The sequence below is a fragment of the Ammospiza caudacuta genome, chromosome 5 (assembly GCF_027887145.1).
Source record: "Ammospiza caudacuta isolate bAmmCau1 chromosome 5, bAmmCau1.pri, whole genome shotgun sequence".
Classification (NCBI taxonomy): Eukaryota; Metazoa; Chordata; class Aves; order Passeriformes; family Passerellidae; genus Ammospiza; species Ammospiza caudacuta.
This window is the reverse complement of record NC_080597.1, coordinates 33,593,077-33,611,779: the sequence shown is the minus strand read 5'-3', so window position 1 is coordinate 33,611,779 and position 18,703 is coordinate 33,593,077. Positions and strand designations below refer to the sequence as shown.

General features: G+C 40.9%; 1 protein-coding gene across 1 annotated transcript; it reads right to left on the bottom strand.

The window, feature by feature from the left end:
* USP44 (ubiquitin specific peptidase 44) lies at window positions 1-18,106 on the bottom strand. Its single transcript, XM_058805110.1, has 6 exons — window positions 17,924-18,106; window positions 11,900-13,402; window positions 3,347-3,545; window positions 2,766-2,874; window positions 1,784-1,989; window positions 1-1,394 (listed from the first exon to the last, which is right to left on the bottom strand). The coding sequence occupies exons 2-6, from the start codon at window positions 13,325-13,327 to the stop codon at window positions 1,195-1,197; spliced, it is 2,142 nt and encodes a 713-aa protein (XP_058661093.1). The 5' UTR covers window positions 13,328-13,402; window positions 17,924-18,106; the 3' UTR covers window positions 1-1,194.
* Between the last annotated feature and the right edge of the window lie 597 nt (window positions 18,107-18,703).

Genomic DNA, 18,703 nt, shown 5'->3' with positions numbered 1-18,703 from the left:
ATCAAGGCATTTTATTGAGGTATAAACTTTGCAGAAGATGAGGTAACAATTTGCATAGGACTTACACAAAATAACTTCACAATTAAAATTTAATTGGCATTAACTACTGCATGTGGAGGACTGGTAATTCCTGCTTGTTAAATTCTCCTCACTGCACAGTTCTGTTAATGCTAGTGGTAGGACCATGTAGTATAAGGTACAGCAGTTGTGGGTAATGAAACCAGACTGAGAATGCTTTCATGCAAACATTGCAGCTGCCTCTCATCAGCTGTTTGCTCAGGGGTGACTGAGACAGACAATGCTTGCTGCAGGCTTGAAGTAAGCTGGCTCAATTCAAGAAAAGGGATGCTAATGTTCTTGTAGCAGTGACAGTGGGGTGAGTAAGTGTGGTTTTATTGTTGGGGGGGTTACTGTGCTTTTTACTTGTTTGTTTAAGAAAACTTTTTAAATTTTTGGAATAAAAAAGTCCCTGGTTGTTAAATTACTTTGAATTTGGCACTTGAGTTTTAAGCTGTCAGGTTTGTTAAGGCTGAAACATGCAAGTCTTGATAAAGATACATTCTTGTGTTATTAAACACTCCTCTTACACACTTACATGAAAATAACTTCATGCTCTATTTCCTCAAGTTCAGATTTTAAGAAATTCTATCAAGTGTGTCTTTAGTATAGCCATTCAAGCTTGCAAAATAATTTCACAGAAAGTTGCCTACAAAACATTCAGTTACTATCTGACATGTTTTAAACATTCCTTGCTGGTGAATGTCAATATTCTAAGACCTAGTAGCAATTCCTGCAAGACAGTAAGAATCACGGTATCATTAGAACTATACTATAAAATGTACACAAGCATATACAGAAAATTAACCAGACAAATATCAGTTGCCCATTGAAGTAAATTTTCTAAACCAATTCAAAAATATTATCAAAATACAAAACCAGCTTTAAAAAATAGCCTGAGGTAAAAGTTAAATGCACATAGCAATCTCTTCTTTAAAAAAATAGCTGTATTGAAATTCTAGGTACTTTGAAAGTTACTTATTGTCAATAAAAACTTTTGCTAACCATTGTAAAGAGTACTTCAACTAATACAAAACTATATATACATTGGAAAAGTACAATACTGTACTTCCTTTTAAAAATACATAGTTATGACAATTTAAACCTTTACCATACACACAGTTAACTGGCTTTGGATTAGCTGCTACTGTTGTCCATGGAAGAGCCAGCTAATTCTGTGTGCTGCTGACTTTCAGATGTGCTAGGACAAGGGACTCTCCCATGTCCATTTGCCTGAGTAAGTCGTTGGCTGTAAAACAAAATGTAGGCTTGAGCCTTGCATACTTCTTCCATAGTGCACATGTTGAGTTTTGAATCATTGCAGTGTACCCAAAATCCTGCAATAAGGAAATATACCAGAAAAAAAAAAGTCATCAGGACACTGATTTTAAGTAATTGCATCATATTTAATAATTAATTAGTGTTTGGTCCTATTTAATGAGTTGTGTACAAATAGTAAACTGTTTCAGTTGATCTGGTTTATTTACCTCAATGTTTTAAAAGCCCAGCTCAGCTTCCTCAGCTCTACAAGAGAGTTTATAGCTACAACCCATTTAACAAGGCAATACAAAAACTGAACTGTTGCTCTACAGAGCTGCACTTCTCCTTTCAGGCAGATCAGCTACAATTGATTCTTTTTTGCTTTTGAGAAAAGACTCTCTTTGTATCAGTTTAGAATTAGGAACACCCCTTTCTCCCTCCCTGCTCAGTCCCAGCTGGTTCCTACCTCCTTCAGAATTGTAGCAGTAGGCAGTGTAGTGCCCTGAGCCAAATCCTTTCCCGTGGTGCATTACCACAGCAGACAAGTCGTAGATGAAGCAGTCAGGCAGGAGAGACTTGAGGGATTCCCTGCAGCAATAAGGCTCCATGTTTAGCATTTGCTCAAAACTAACATGTACACCAATCTTCTCACGGTGATTGCGTCCTGACCACCTGGGAAGTTAAAGCAAATGAAAACTTAAGGTTTTTTTTAAGGAAAGAGCACAGCATTCTGAATTATGTTTGAACATAACATAATATTTTCACTATTACTCGGTGCACAAAATAAATGCTAGGGTTTTCTAAACTTCCTCTTTCACTTCTTTATTTCAAGGTCTTTTAAATGTGTCTATGGTACCTACTGTTCTCATCTTCTGAAACATCTATCTTAAGATCTCTGCAGTGGTGAGCAGGAAGTATTTCCCACCTGTTATACCTCGTTGGTATTTCTCATTTATTCTATTTCATTTTCAGTTTCCTTTGTACAAGGGACAGGTGGTACTGATGTTGTGCTATGAGTTCACAGAGATGCAGTGTCCACTTCCCTTCTCTGAGGCTAAATATATTTAGGATTGTTATCTGAGACTTCCACTGAATACAGTCCAGGTTTGTGCATTAGTGATTATGAGCATGCTACTCTACCACAAGATTAATTTTTACCAACAGAGTTCAGAGCAAGGTTAGTAGGTTTTGACTGAAAACAAGGATAAAATATTTTTGGTACTAAAGGAGCAAGTACTGAAATCCAAAAAGTTAAAAGTTAAAGCTTAAATTAATAACATATCTTACTGATGTTTCAAGTGAACAAGGAAAAGAAGTTTCTAGCAACTATTTCTCACCATACTAGTAAAGGGAAACGAAACTGATGCTGAAAAACATTGATCCTAAGCAATGGTAGAGCAAGACTGAATCTGCCAGTTTGCAACACTTTTTGTTGTGGTACTACTTACCTAAACCGTTTAAGGTGTAATCTGAGAACCTGAGGTAGTCGACACACCATAAGCTGCTTCTGAGCTTCTGTGAGTATAACTGGTTTAGAAGAAAACTTCCTTCGTTTTGCTGAGGTCAAACACACAGTTACATAATACAAATCTTGGTAACAGCCTTGTATTTCAGTCTAAATTTATCCACAGAATTTGTGTGGACCTAAATATTTACGGTACATGCCTCCTTAAAAAGGATATGCTCTGAGAGCTGATTTGCAATGATTATTTTACGATGCAAGTAAAAAACACTTGTGGTCACTTACATTAGTCACCTTAATTTAAAAAGGTGATGGCTTCTTCAGCTGGGAGTAGTAGAAACCCCATTAGTGTGTCATGAGACTGTATCTAAATGAAGCATCGCACTTCAAAACGTCTTTTGAACAATTTAATCTTCTAGGGGGCAAGTAACAGCTCTCAAGTGACCACAGCAGGACATAAGATGAAGGTCTTTGTTTGCAACATACTTTTAAGACTCCCATACTTGCACTGTCAGTTTATATTTTACACAGAGAATGTATGCATGAGTACATACTGCCTTTACTCACTGTTGCACTGATCACATGCATATATCTTTCCTTCCAAAGCTTCAGTTTCTGTAAACTTGGCCAGCATTTCTGTCAGCAGACATGGATACTGAGACGACATCTCCTTGCCATTGCAGTGATACCTCTCAGGAAACTCCAGGGACAGGTCCCAGAAAGGTTCTATGGTGTTTGATTTATTGTCACAGGCAAGGCATGTAACCTGTAAAAAAGATATTTCACCAGCTACTTACACTCAAAAATGTACTTTGCTAAACATATATCATTACATAGCTCTAAAAAGAGATTTTTCTCCTAGAGATAACCAAGGGTAACCAAAGACAAGACAAAGTCATTTAACAACAGAGATGATACACCTCATTTCTTTTCTCTGAAGCAGCATGTCCAAAACCGTTATCACAAACAAGTAAGTGTTATGTTTTACTGAGAAACAAAAACAGTGTCAAAATGTTCTGTCTGGGACTGTCCAAAAGAAAGCAGCTGGTGAAGTCTCAGGAGTCTTTTCTCAAAAAGGAAAATTTACATCAGAAATTATAATATAGGTTAATTTATAAATAAATCAAAATAAATCAAAACCACACACACAAAAGGAAAAAAAAATGAACAGCTGGGGATTTTAAAGTCATATCCTTCTTACTTTGTAAGTCTTCCAGGGAAGCCTGGATTAGGAAGCACACTTCTTCAAAGAAAAATTAACAGGAAAAAAGAATTTATTTCTTCTTTCAGTAAGTGGATCCATCGTCACACTAGGGAAAGGACAAGCAGTAAGACAACATAAATAAAATGTAAAGAAGTGAAGTGAGTCAACCTGGAAAATGCAGATACTACAGGCAGGAGACAATTAATTTATTATAACATTCAATACTTAGGAAAATAAGTTAAAAGCAGTACTCTTCTAAGCTGGAAAGACAACACATTAAGTGTTGCATGTTCCTACTTAGGAAAATACCACTAGCTGTTCAGAACAACTAACACATAGTAATAAAGGAATGAAAATTCCTGTGACATCCAAAGATTGTTATTTCGCAGGGACTCTTTTAAACTGCTGCTGCTCCACACAAATTTGGTGTAGTTCCCTTCAGTTTGGTTAGTAAGCCTACACAAGTGTGAAAGTACACTCGCTTTTGTTCAGATGCTCCTTTGTTTTCCTCTGAAGGTTTGCTGGTAGGTAATTATTCACCCTGTTTGGTATTTCACGATGATTTATATAAGTCCCTATCTGTCACCTCATGGTATCTTCCTCCTAGGTGTTCTTGTAACTGCACTCAGTAGTGCAACAGCTCATACTCCCCATCTCTGCATTAGCCACTCAGTGCACATGTGGGTTTGTGTCCCAGCATGAACATTCAGCAGTGCAGTTAGGAAAGCTGTCAACTGCTTGAAGTTCTAAGATGAAAATGTCACTGCCTTGGTTCTTAGAAAACAAAACTTGAAAACTTACATGGCAGAAAAGAGGAGATTCTTCTGTTTTAATTTACACTGTCAGGAGTGTCTTTTGCAAGTGCTAACATCTGGCCACGTTACAAAGCCACAAATTATTAGTAATTCAGAGCTGAAATCTAGACATGGGAGACAAAATTGTGTGTTTGGCCACAGTTCAATCACACTCCAACTTAATCTCAGAATGACCAATAAAATTTCTGCTGTACAAATGGGTAATTTTGCTGGGCCAAAAATTTATTTAATTGATGAGTTATGTAAGAATTTGCTGTGCATGAATGCACAGTTAAGATTAAGGAGCTCAGGACGTAGAACACATGTGACTCCAACACAGATAATTTTAACACATTTTGAGGTTTTAAATTTAGTGTATTACATTAATAATCTAGGTTAAGATCTTCTTTCCCAACTAGCTAATGAGTACTATCCCAGAGAAAAAGACATGAATAATAGACCCAGCTTCCAGTTTTTCCCAGTCAAAAAACCTGAAGAACACAAACAGATGCAATAAATCTGCTCTCATCTCGTCACGCAACTGTGAGCAAAGCTGATTGTGGGGACAAACCCCTGTACTGACACACAGCTGCACTTATTTCTTCCAATGCAGGCCGGTCCTCCCTGCAGCAGAGTTAAACTCTGGGATTCCTGTAGCTGCCAACAGCTCGGTAACCCGACACAGCCGGGCAAGGGCAGCCAACCCCTCAGCCCCTGTGCGCTCCCTGCTCCTCGGTGTGGTGGGAAAGGAAAGCACAGCCAGGCACGGCTGCAGCAGGTGGGAGTGTCTGTCATAGCCAGCCCTGGGCTTACCAAGTGGCTTGCTCAAAAAGCAGGAGGATTCCCAGCCTTCTGTGGAATTCATCTGCACGGGCCTGTCCACTGGCATTGGCTTGGTGACATTCCCATCACTCTTCTTTCTGTCCTAAATGGGACTCCTTTATCTCAAACTTCATTATCATTCACACAGTGAAACCCAGATTTTCTTTCTCCATGAGAGGGGCAGAAATTGTAAAAACTGTTCAAAAGCTGGTTGAGATTTCATAAAACACAAAACCAACCCCAAACATGAACTCAAAGGGCAAAAACTTCATGCATTTGTCCAGTGTAACTTTGTATACTAAAAGTATGCACAACAGTAGTAATAGGGAAGTGAGTCTACTCTAGCAATCTGGTTAGCTATGTCTGTCTTTATGATTATAAATTCAGAGTTTGATTCCACATTCCCTTTGTAATTCAGAATTGCTATTACAAGAAGCTTTGATGCTGTCATTTATAACAAAGCAAATGAAAAGTTCACACTAGAGCAAAGTAAATTACAGATTTTAACTAGTCTGAAATCTCTAGCTTATGTTCTGCCCTGACCACCCTCTCATGCCTTGAAACACGGGTACTAAACACAATTGTTTGGTTAAAGCTTAGTATTCAATCATGGGCCAAAGGCCAGACTGAAAAGAGCTGGATCAAATTGCCTGATTCAAGCTAAGCACGGAGACTGCTCAGACAAGCATCACCGTGGCCACAATAACGTGACAGACAGCCACTGCCCTGGATGGCATTCAGTGTAAAGGCAGCCAAAGAAAATAGTTAACATATTGCTGCAGTAAAAGCCAACTTCATCATCAACTGTTTTGCCTATGTTCCCTGCACTTGCATGGAAGAAACAAAACTCTTCCCCACCTCTGCCCCAACTCTTTTTTTTGCTTTGTTTTTAAGAAGAGTAAAATAGCCAGTCCCATTTTTGTGCTTTCACTAGATGAGACATGTATATAATGATTAGTAACTCAATTTTTGCACAGGAAAATAATTGAAGTTGAAGGGGATCTCTGGAATACAGCTAAAATGCCTAATTCATATGACAGTCAGTATAAAAAAAACCAACTGAACTTTGTAGTGATAAGCATAGGGTATCCTCAAAATTATCTTTATCTATTTAGCAGAATAACATAAAGCATAACCACAGGTAACTGCAGTCTGTGATTCAACAGCCTCTTATAGATTAATTTAAAATGTTACTTTCATCTAGTTGGAAAACAACTTGACAATCATTTTGTAGGTCAGGCTAAACATAAAAGCACAAAGACTAACACCAAAATATAGAAATCAGTATACATGACATCAACTGGTTTAAGAGCAAAGTGTCCCCATTACCTGCCTCAAGTTCTGCCTTTCTAAGAGTCTGTTCAGTGGGAGACTTCATAGCCAGCAGTACACGGACCACCCTCAGCATTCCCCCCAAACTCCAACTCACAGCATACTACCCAAAGGCTTTCAAACAACTCAAAAATCACATTTCCCCTTTTCTCAGACAATCTGTCCTGAAATATGCTTTAAGAATAGTTTACATATTACAGTGGTCAGAACCTACTTCACTCCTCGAGACCTGGCACATTCGTTTCTCTGACCACTGCACGTTGTTATTCTGCTGTGCTGAGCAGGAGCAGGGAGAAGCATTTTGCTCAGATTCCATCTTAAAAATGATCAGGAAGTCATCAAACTGCTTAGGAAGTTTTAAGCATGCCTAGAGATACCAGAAGCTAGTTCCTACCAGGCACTGCTATAAAAAATACTGGAGGCAATTTTTCTGAACTCAGAAGTCTGCAGATGACACCAAGCAGGAGGAGTGGCTGGTAAGGCTGGCTGGGGCACTGCCACCCACTGGGAATGGGACAGGGCTGGGAAATAGGACCTTATGCAGCTCTACAAAAGGAAACACCCCGTCCTGAATCACCCAGGCACCAGTACAGGCTGGGTGGGTGTGGCGGTGTTTGCAGGGTCCCAGGATGAGGGAAGATATGAGAATGTTGACTCCGTGTTTCAGAGGGCTTGATTTATTATTTTATATTCTATTAAAACTATACTAAAAGAATAGAAGAAAGGATTTCATCAGAAGGCTAGCTAAGAATAGAAAAAGAATGATAACAAAGGCTTGTGACTGACCAAGACAGTCCAGACAGCTGGACTGTGATTGGCCATTAATTGGAAACAACCACATGAGACCAATCACAGATGAACCTGTTGCGTTCCACAGCAGCAGATAACCATTGTTTACATGTTGTTCCTGAGGCCTCTCAGCTTCTCAAGAGGAAAAATCCTAAGGAAAGGATTTTTCATAAAACATGTCTGTGACAGGCAGGAAGAGAGGATCTGGGGGACAAGCTGTCCAGGAGCCAGAGATGTGCCCTTATGGCAAAGGAGGCCAACAGCCTCTGGAGCTGCATTCTGCAGGTCCAGGCAGGTGATCCCTGCCCTCTCCTCAGCTCCCACACAGCTGCTGGGCCCAGTGCTCAGAAGAAAGGGAGACATGGATATGCTGGACTGAGTCCACCAAAGGGCCAGGAAGATGATGAAAGGCCTTGGACATATCTGACATATAAGGAAACACTCAGAGAGCTGGGACTGCTCAGCCCAGAGAAGGAAGTTCAAGGTGGATTTCATCCTTGTCCAAGAATTTCTACTCATATGATTTCTGAGTACATGTGGCACACAATAAAATCTGTTACTTCAATTTCTGGATTTTTAGAAACGTACCTGTCCCCTTCCTTGCTTAATATGGACAAAGTTGAGATAAAGATACTTTAAAAATTGTTACAAACTGTGCTATTTAGTTGGTACCATTTAAAAAAAAACACAAGCCAAAAAACTCTTGAGACAACAGCTAACATACTTGAGCTCTTGAAGTGTACTTTAGAGATCAGTGAGCCAGTGTGGGTCAGTTTACCACTGCCACATGAGTTCAGAGCACAGCAGGTTCTCCTTTCCCACTGAAGGACTGAGGCCAGGAGACAGTAAGTACGTTCCACAAGGGTACAAGCACCGAGGGAGTGAAAAGAACTAGGGTTTTAACAGACATATTGGGATCTCCTCAGAATCCCAATGGGTTTGAGAGGTCTGAGCCACTTTCTCCAATCACTGCAGGAAGACTAGCACGTGAAGACAGAGCAGAGGGGAAGGGTTTGGCACCTACAATGCAGATCTTTACTTCTCTTAGACATACCAGTTATTGCAGTTTCACAGTACTGCAAAGTAAAAGGCTGAAATCCTAAAACAGGTATTAGAATAAATATAAAATAAAAAAAACAGAGGCAATTTGCTCATACTATTCCTGGAGTTACCCATTGCCTAGTCTAGAACTCCATAAAATAGTAAAACATTTCAAGCAGCAGATGAAGAAAACTTATTTTAAATCAGCTGAGAAAATAGCAAAACATAAACAACTACTTCATATATGACATCACCCAAAACTTTTTCTAGTTATCAAAAGCACAAGATCTAGTTATCTAGGAAACTATCTATCTAGTTATCAAAAAGCACAAGATTATCACACATTCAATTCTCTGCTTCCTTAATCTTAGATCCTAAATTCAGTTAGTGCTGAACCAGGCAGCACTTCAATAGCAACAGACTGATGGCAAGCTCAGGATTATCACTTCCCTTCAAGTTAAATTAGAACTAGAAGAAGGGGGGAAAAGTTGAGCTGCACATGTGAAAGTAATGTGATACCTAAGTAAACACACAGCTTATCAGCACTGTAAGGGATCCTCTGTGCTCTCTATCAAGAGTAACTCATAGTATTCCTGAGGTTTGAAGGTCAGGAATGGCACTTGAGCAGCTCACAGAATCAAGTATCTTGAAATTATATTCCCTGTACAAAGAATAAGTACGGTAACATTTCAGGGGTTCTAAAATGGAAGGCAACTGCACACAGAAACATGCTCCCCAATTCCCCTTTCTCAATCAAGTAAGATGTAATTTAACACACTAGAATAAAATCCTGTCTTATTTTTAATAAGGGCAGCTTGGAACAGCTCCAATTATCTTCTAGGGAGAAACTGTAATACTGTCACAGTATTACTATATTTATTTTTATTACTACGTTTATCACAGTTTTACTTTATCTTGTACGTAGATAAAGTTAAGCCTGTAAGGGCTAAACATACACTCTTGTTTTTAAGAGCTAACCCTGTCCAAGATGCAATGACACAGCAAGAAGTTTGGGGGTTTTTTCCAGCCCTGCATGGGTGTTTTCTTGCCTTTTCTGTTAACTTCATTAAAGCAGTTCTGACAAACGCCTAGTGAAATCATGATGTAGGAATCTTACTGAGGAAAGGAAAATAATTGCCTAATAGTTTTTAGAGTTCATCTTTCCATGTGCAAACACTAGGGACTAAATCATTAAGATGACCTGAATATATTTTACAAGGAAGGAATTTAGATCTTCAGGGCTTACCTTTTCCTTATAATATTTATCATGTTCAAAACCACAGGTGAAGACAAAACTAAAAAAAAAAACGAGGAGTAGCTAAAGACAAAGGGAACACTGGGAGGGGTAAAGTGTTGAACAGTCTGTGGGAACTGCCTAATGAGCCAGGGAGAAATTACTAAATAACAGCCTCAATACTCTCTCTTTCTTGCTCCTCTCACTTCAGTGAGGCATTCTTGAGTTGATCAAGGCTGTATTCTGCACACAGACATGGAGCAGCTGCAGTAAGAGCTGTATGTAGTCACAGAAGTCAGAGGATACCTCAAAACTGCCTAATTCCCTTTCTGGCTTGCGGAAGTGAGGATTTTTTCTTTGTTTTGTATTGGTTTTGTTTTAGTTTACCCATTAGAGAATTCTCACTACTCCTCTCCTGGTCTCAGGAAGGTGGGAGGGTTTCTAGTCACAAACCTCTCCATATAAAGCTAAAAATATGTGAAAGTAGTTATTACTGAAATGATTCTGTGCCTTTAGAACCTTGGAAATTCTTACTAAAGCGATGAATCCTGTAAGGAAGTTTACAACACAAGCAAACCTTGTCACTGTTCCTAAAAAAATAACCTTATTTTGCTGTCAAAATTGCTATTTTGGAGAGGAATGGAATTTTCCAACAAAAAACTCTTTAATGACATAATGTACTAAACACTTCCAGTTGTGCAACACTGATACAAGATATCTAGTGCCCAAGGAAAGGAAGTTTGCCACAGCAGTGCTGTACTCTGGGCCAGGCAGAAGGTGGCTGATGATCCAGTTTTACTGATAGATCTAACAGTTTCCAGTAGCTTCACAAAATCTAAAATGACTGAGGGTTGACATATGCTGCAGACAACCCTGTCACCTTCCTATGAAGTTTACAGGGATCGTAGCAGTAAACAATTCTACCCAAGTCAAAAAACACTTGGATTTCTAGTTTTACATATTAAAACATTAAACCATCAATCAACTAGTCAGAATACCAGGAACAGACATTTTTGTGTTAAGCCTTTTCTTTACACACAATATTCATCAAATGCTTCCACACTCCCTCCCTCAGTTAACATGTTCATGTATACTACAGATCCATTCCAGGAGCTTCCCAACTTGTGTTCCTGCTGCAATGTGGTTAGTTTTTAGATTAAGTTAACAGAAACAAGCATTTGTTTGTTCAGTCAGAAATCAGACACTTATACACACTGTTGGGATATGCATAATAGCAGTGAACACACTGAAATACTTAACAAGGAGCTGAGAAGTAGGAAAAAAAAAAAAGAAGTCATGCAGAAAGGAGAACCACCATTGCCTCCACCCCACAAATTTGGTTCCTGTGTTGACAGAGCCTTCTGCATCTTTGTGTTGCAATAGAAAAGAAGTATTAGTATTTCTGTACATAAAATCATGACATACAATTACTCATTGGTAATCAAGCTCAAATTCAAGCTATTTAGTGAAATAATATCCTGTTTGACATCCATTACCTAATCAGTTCCTACTATCACTAGATTAACCTTCCTTAACACCTTTTATCTAGTAGCACTATAGTGATAAGCCAGATACTTGAAATTGTAAATTCTTCATTCCTTCAAATGAGTTGGTGCTTAACAGCAAATACAAGTATTTCTCAGTAGGCGGAAAGGTGTGTTTTAAAATAACAAATGTAAGACTTTTATGATTAACAGGTGTATTGGGGTTGAATGGCCTAGTTTTTGGTAGTGGGAGGGCTACAAGGCAGCTTCTATATAAACTGTGTAATATTTCTTCTGAAACTGTCCTCTCAACAGTTATAAATGTATAAACCTTTGAAGTATGTCCATACCTGACTAATGATTTATAGTTCTGGATTTACTCTAGTCAAACTCCTTTTAAAAAGTAATCATAAAACATACCTGACTTAACAACTGTCCATGAAAAATGTTGTTAACCACATTCAAAACCTGCTTTATAAGTTTTCTTTGAGAAGCAGGGATGAGAGCTGGGTATCTGGTCCCTGTAGTCTCCAGTTCCTGCTGTACTTTATCCAAAAGTTCACAGAGAAATTCCTGAGCATCTTGTTGGGCATACCCTCTGAAGGCTGGAATTAGTCTCCACACGGAATGAAGCATGGCAAAAGGAGACACCAGTGCCCATTTGCCAGACCACATAACCTGGAATAGAGTATGCAACTCATGACAGAGAGAAATATGTTTTGAACTGGGCTCCCTGGGCTGAATAAGTTCCATACTTTTTGATGCTCCTCCACTTAATCCAGAGGATAAACTAGGCCGCCTCATAGAATATGATCCCTTTGCTTTCTCTTGGTTTTCATTCACGTGTAATGTCGAGGCAGCTATTGACAGGTGTTTGGATGAAGATCTTGTTTTACCATTGGTTGCTGTTGCCAGCAGTTCCTGAGTTTGGTTGAGATCAAGCTTTAAAAAGCATTCTCGAAAAATAAGTAAGTGACTTAATACCTGCAGGACAGAATTCATATAGCATGTGTTTCCCAGGTTTCTCAGTCCTGTTACTCCAGGAGTCACCGTAGGCCTTCGTTTAATTGGAGAGTCACTTATTTTTTTCAATCTCAGTTCTTCTGAGGTATATGTTTCTTTCAACTCTGCCAAAAACTCCATGTTCTGTGATGTTCTTTGAGGACAGGGTTCTGGTTTTGAGGACATTCTTATCTGATTTTGTAAACGACTGCTCTTTCTTGGAGGCATCTTTTCCATCTCTGCTTTCAACTCACGCTTTCGTTCTTGTCTCCTCTTCCTAGCTTCGTCCTTTTTTAGCTCTGCTTCTTCTTGACGTCTTTCCTCTTCCAAAATCCTTTTCCCAGTAGGTGTCAACTCAAGCCACGATCTGAACACTTTGCCGAGGACGGCACGCCGCCGATGCCAGAGAGCCGTGAACATCCTGTCTTCGTTGCGAAGCGCGGCTTGGGCCCCGCCGTGCGCAAGGTAGGAATCATCGCCGGTCCCCATGGAACGCAAAGTCCTCCCACTTCGAGTAGTGCACTCATAGTTCTGACTCTTGATCGCGCTCAACGTACTCCGCAAGAGCTTTAAGTCTCCGGTGGCGTTGTCATTGAGCACGTAATCGTCGCACAGATAGCAGAACACGTACAGCTCGTTCACCTCCAACGCCACGGGGTGGCTGCTCTCCTGAAAGTGCTTTAGTGCATGCTCCTCGATGTACCTGCCACACGCCACGTGCGAGCAGCTGAGGCACGCCCACACCGACTCCGTGGTGTTGCAGTCCATGCAATGCCATTTCTGAGGATTGAGGATGGAGTGATCCTGGGCCAGGCGCAGACGTCCCACGTGCTTACACTTATCCATCGTTAAAACTGAAATTGCAGAAATATGCTGCCGAAACACATCATCCAAACTATTTTCTGCCCATGATATTTCAACCTGCAACTAAAAAAAAAAAGTTATAGTTCATAAATACCCAACCGTATCCCTTTTACAGGAGTCAATGTACCAAATTCATATTAAGATGGGAGATGACTATCATCATCCAACACGTGACAGAAATCAGTCACGTGGAGCCACACACATACTCAACACCTTCAACAGCAGCTCCAGGTTCACACTAAACTGCCTGCATACCACTGTTTATATTGCCAGGGCTTTGTGGCTCAGGACTGAAGCATACTAGCTACACTTTAGGCCTGGTTTGGATTTTTTATTAAGCGGCACTGATTTTGTTAAAAGATGCTGTTACAGAGTACCCACTTAGGAGTAGGAAAGGCTGTTCAGAGCAGCTGTGGATGCTCCCATCCCTAGAACTGTTCAGAGCCAGGTGGGATGGGACTTCAAACAACTGGATCTAATAGGAGGTGTCCCTCTGCATAGCAGGGGATAGGACTACAGGATCCTTATGGTCCCTTGCAACTCAAACCATTCTGAGATTCCAAAATTCTCCTATTAATTCCACCCCTAAGCATACAGGTGCAGAAGTGCAAAGTTCACTTAAATTTATTATGTTTACACAGTGCCAACAGTTCAGACAAATGAGGCTTTATACAACTCAAACCCTAAATTAATCCATACCTTTAATTAACTCACTGCTCCTCTGTGCCCATTATACTATTTCTATAATAAAGTATCTTAAATATCTACATTTTAACACATCATCCTAACACCTCTGAAAGAGTAACTTAGCAAAGCAGAACTTGGTTTCTTAAGACAGAAGTACCAGGAGGTATCTACATCAGTTGCCACAAACTTTATAAAAACTTTCTAATTCAGCTCTTCAAAAGTTCATTTAAAAATCTGGCTAGCACTGGCTTATATTTTTTTTTAAGTTTGTACGGTTGCATTTATTTGTTCAAAACTGCTGGTTTTGCTTCTTCCTGTAAGGTGCATTTACCCAAAACAGACGGTCTCTGAGAAAATTAAAGAGACAGTGATTCATTCTTGTTTTTACCATTTTGACTATCTTGAACATCTAGAGAAAAATGGTAACAGCACTATGATGCCTCAGGAAATGATTACATTTGATCTGGGGCATTTGTGCCCACCATATACAACACTGACCAGAAGGGCCAAAAAGCACCCAGCACCAGCACCATTATGTACAGTGCTTGCCAGATGAAACAATTAATTCACCTGACGAGTTCAAGGTTTTGTCAAATATTCAGTCTATACCAAGTGAGAGGAGTTTGCCATTACAAATACTTGCTCTGGACCCAGCTTACAATATAAAGGTCCTGGATTCTATGCTTTACAGGTGAATAAACCATACTACAAAAACACTGAGTGATTAACATAACTCTGGATAGAACCAAAAACCTATATTCCTGCTATTAGCCTTAAATATGCTAATATTTATCAATTTCTACAGTTTTGAAAAACTGAACAGGTTTCTCAATATAGAACAGATCTTTAGTGTAAAATAAGCATTAGCTAGAGGAAATCCTAATGTAATCCTAATGTACAATGACATGACACCACTAAGGAAGGGAAACAAGTAAAAGGTTGCAGATGGCTAGAAGAGAAGCTCTAATTTTCATCTGGCACTTTGATAAAAACTGTCATTAAAAGGTTCAACCAAAAATGGCTTTGTTTGGTTAATTGGCCCATGGCTAGTGCCTTTTAAAATGTTACAATACAGATACCAACATAAGAGTTGTAATAAGTCTCTAAGCACATAATCAGCACCCAGCATTGCATGTGCTGTATAGAATTTATTCTGTAATGAAGAAAAGCTTGAACCAGCTGTAGAGAAACTAAAAAACCTGTACTTTTAATCTCTACTATTAATCTCTCTCACATTCTGGCTACGAGCTGTTTCCAGTCCATACCGACTGCACCACAACCTCTGGGGAGCCATCCAGCAGCTCCCAGATCAAGCACCAGCCGCAGCATACATGGGGAGGTCGAGATCTCCTGTGTGCTATGGTCAGCAGATCACAAAAGTAAGGGCTTGCTTAACTCTTTCATCTTGCTGCACCCATAACATTCATTCCTTCTAAAAGGCAATCTTATCTGCAGGCTGCTAATTAGATTCTTTTACAAATAATTGTGCACAGGAAGTTTGCTTTTTATATTGTCTTTATAAATAAGATCATCAGCATTATCTCATGTCTTCTAGTCTGACAACCTCTTTTCCACAGCAAAGGGGAACTTTTGTAACACTGGTAAAATTCAGGATAGTAATACGTATGTAAAGTGTGCTGCAATAATTAAATATGGTACAGAGAATTTTAAGGGACAAGACTTCTCTTTCTGGTTTTGGACTAACATATACAGATTCTACTGCATAACATATTAGCAACAGTCCTTTCCAGCAGACCAGAAAAGAACACTAAACCCTGCCTTCCCACAGGGCTGTCACACACAGCAATGCTGTCAGTCTCAGCAATCTCAGGGGTCAACTCTTTCTGGGTTTGTTTAAGTCACTGTGTAAACCCCATGCCTTATTTTTCCTTCTTTTTAATACTATATGAGCAGATTATTTTTTTCACACTTTTAAAAACATTCTCAAGGCTAAAACTGCTTACATGCCTCAGTGTAAGCAGATATTGGACTGAGGACAAAACCAGTCCACTGATTTCTAGACAGCCACTCTGTAAATCAGGACTGCACATTCAAGCTCCTCACGCAAAAGCAGCACAATTCTACGAAAGAGCAAGATCAGCACCTCGAAGGGAAAAACCTAAACCCCAGCTCCCCCACCAGCAAGCAAGCCAGCATGACATTTTCCCACCTACGTCGATGTGTGGAGAAAAGACACAGCATGGAAGGGGGAGGGGGAGGAAACATCTTAGCATGGGAGAAGTCTTTCTTTGAAAAAAAGGGAGGAAATCAAAATGCAGTTTGGTCAAAAGGGCAGCAATATCTGAAAACACTGCAAAAAAGCTTGAGTACAAAAGTGACAAGAGACAAGAAAAATTCAGATGAATGTCAAGCAGCACACTGACATAATGAATGTTTGAAGTACTGAGACTGCATCAACCCACAACATTTAAAAACTGTACCTTAGAACCAAAACTTGGCAAAAGATCTCAGGGTAAAAAACAGGGGTGAAGTGACAATGATGGAAGAAACAGGAAAAATACAGCACACTCATTCCCACACCTGAAAACTGCAGCTGGAATAAAATAGTACAATCTAATGCTCCGATGTTAAAACTCCCTAAAGGAAGTTATTCAGCCCTAGTTTCTGCATTCTTCTCTCCTGAGGTTCAGTTCTGTGCACACACACAAAGAAACTTTGAATTAGTTGACCAGCACTTCAGAGATCAAGCCCCCCTCTGAGTTCTTACCACAGACCTGAGCTGAAGCAGTAAGCAAAATAACAACTACTAGCATATAGAATAGTACTATTGAAAGCACTAAGTTGTCTGGAAACAGAGATATACACAGAAATTTTTTCTTGCACCAAAGTTTCACAAGCTAGAAACAAAGATATATAGAAAAGGATTTTTTTATTGTACCATATTTCAGCCTTACTGACACATTAATTCCTTTTGTTCCACTCAAGAAAGGCTGGCAAAATGTACATTTTTTGGTAATTAATGAGCTGAAAAAGCACTTGATGCCAAAACCAACTTAGAAGTCATGAAAAATGATGGTTTTCTTCCATTTCTTCTCCATTAAAAAAAAAATCAAGATTTTAACAATTTAAGGGTGATTTTCACAGCTAAATTTATAAATCTAACTATAAACAAAAGGCTGAATTTTACCATTAGTCACTACTTGTGTAATTAATTGCCTGACACATAAATGAGAAGTCTCCAACACTAGACTAGAAATGCAGTACAGAGTTTTACAATTGTATACACACACGCGTGTGTGCTCTTGTGCCCCATTTACATTCTGGCTTTTAAATCAGATGACTGTTTACCAAGTGATTCTCATCACGTTCAGAGTACCTGCAGAATATCTGAAAACGCAGGAATCGTGGGTACTTAAACAACTCAAAAGTTTTAGATAAAAAATTCAGTAACTAGAAGGCAGATGTACTGCTTTACTGCTTTTTTAAACGAGTTTTCTTTAAGAAAACAACTCAACGAAACACTAATGTGCGTAACTTCCAGCTGCAGTACAGTCCTGCAGGCGTAACAATTTAGACTTGAAATCAAAGCGGCACTTCAAAAAGAAATTTTGTGAATTATTTCCGATTTCTAACAGAACAGCCTTTGACAAGAAACCCCCCAGTCTCCCTTCCTTGGAGCCGTGCCATTTAACTTCTTTTTCTCTATTTTTTTTTCTTTTCTTTTTTTTACCAGCTAAAGATTGTACATGCAGTGTGCTGCCGAGAAGTGGCCATTTAGCCCAGGACACCAGAGACAGCGGCACAGCTTTACATTGGATGTCTACTGCTGCAAATAACCGCGCGTTTCCTGCAGTGCAGACTCGACGATAAACAAGCAACACAGATTGAAGCACTTTCACACAGGCACCAAAAACACTGATTAAAACACACAGGAACTTCTTACTGATCCGAAGTTACATTTGACAGTTGAGGTCGTTTAGAAAAACGAGCATCTCTGACAGCTCTGACAGCTCCAGCTCTGACAGCCCTGCAAGTACAGACACCCCGGCAAGGCTGGCCCGGGCTCGGGGCCGGTCCCGCAGAAGGTCCGGCGCTCGCCCGGCGCTCCGCGACATGCGCGACTTCGCCTCGGCCACCACAGGCAGGAGCCCCGAGCAGCGGGCCCTGCTCACCGCCGCCCTCCGCTCCTCCCGCGCTCTCCCTCACCTCGACGTCCTCCCGGCCCCTCAGGGACGCGCACGATAGCGGGCCCCATGCAGGGGTTCCCCGCCACACACCGAGCGCGGCGGGCAGGCGGCAGCACCCCTGCTGCCCGGCGGGGGTGGCGGTCCCAGGGTCCCGCTCCCCGTGCCCAGCTCGCCCCCGCGATAACGAGCACCTCCTCCTCAGGTGTTCCTCCGCAAACAGCGCGCCGCCGCTACCGCCCCTCCCCGAGGAAAAGGCGGGGAGGTGTCTCCCGCCCCGCGCTCCCCTCCGCCGGGCACCTGCTCCCCGCAGGCCGGCCCCGGGCAGGCTGGCAGCGCCGCCGCGCCGCTGCCGCTCCCGCCCGCCGGTCCCGCACGCACCTTTCACTCGCCGCCATCTTGGGCGCCCCGAGCCGCCGCCGCCGCCTCGGAGCGGCCCCTCCACGACGTCAGTGCCGCGCGGGGCCGCCCCCGCCCGCCCCACGCCCCCGCCCGGCCGGGGAGCGCGGCGGGGCCCGCGGGGAAA

Excerpts from the sequence above, each read along its gene's own strand:
- USP44 (XM_058805110.1), bottom strand. The coding sequence starts at position 13,327 with ATGGATAAGTGTAAGCACGTGGGACGTCTGCGCCTGGCCCAGGATCAC. Across the intron at positions 2,875-3,346 it reads TGCATGTGATCAGTGCAACA|CAAAACGAAGGAAGTTTTCT; the intron begins GTGAGTAAAGGC and ends GTTTGACCTCAG. Across the intron at positions 1,990-2,765 it reads TTACACCTTAAACGGTTTAG|GTGGTCAGGACGCAATCACC; the intron begins GTAAGTAGTACC and ends TTAACTTCCCAG.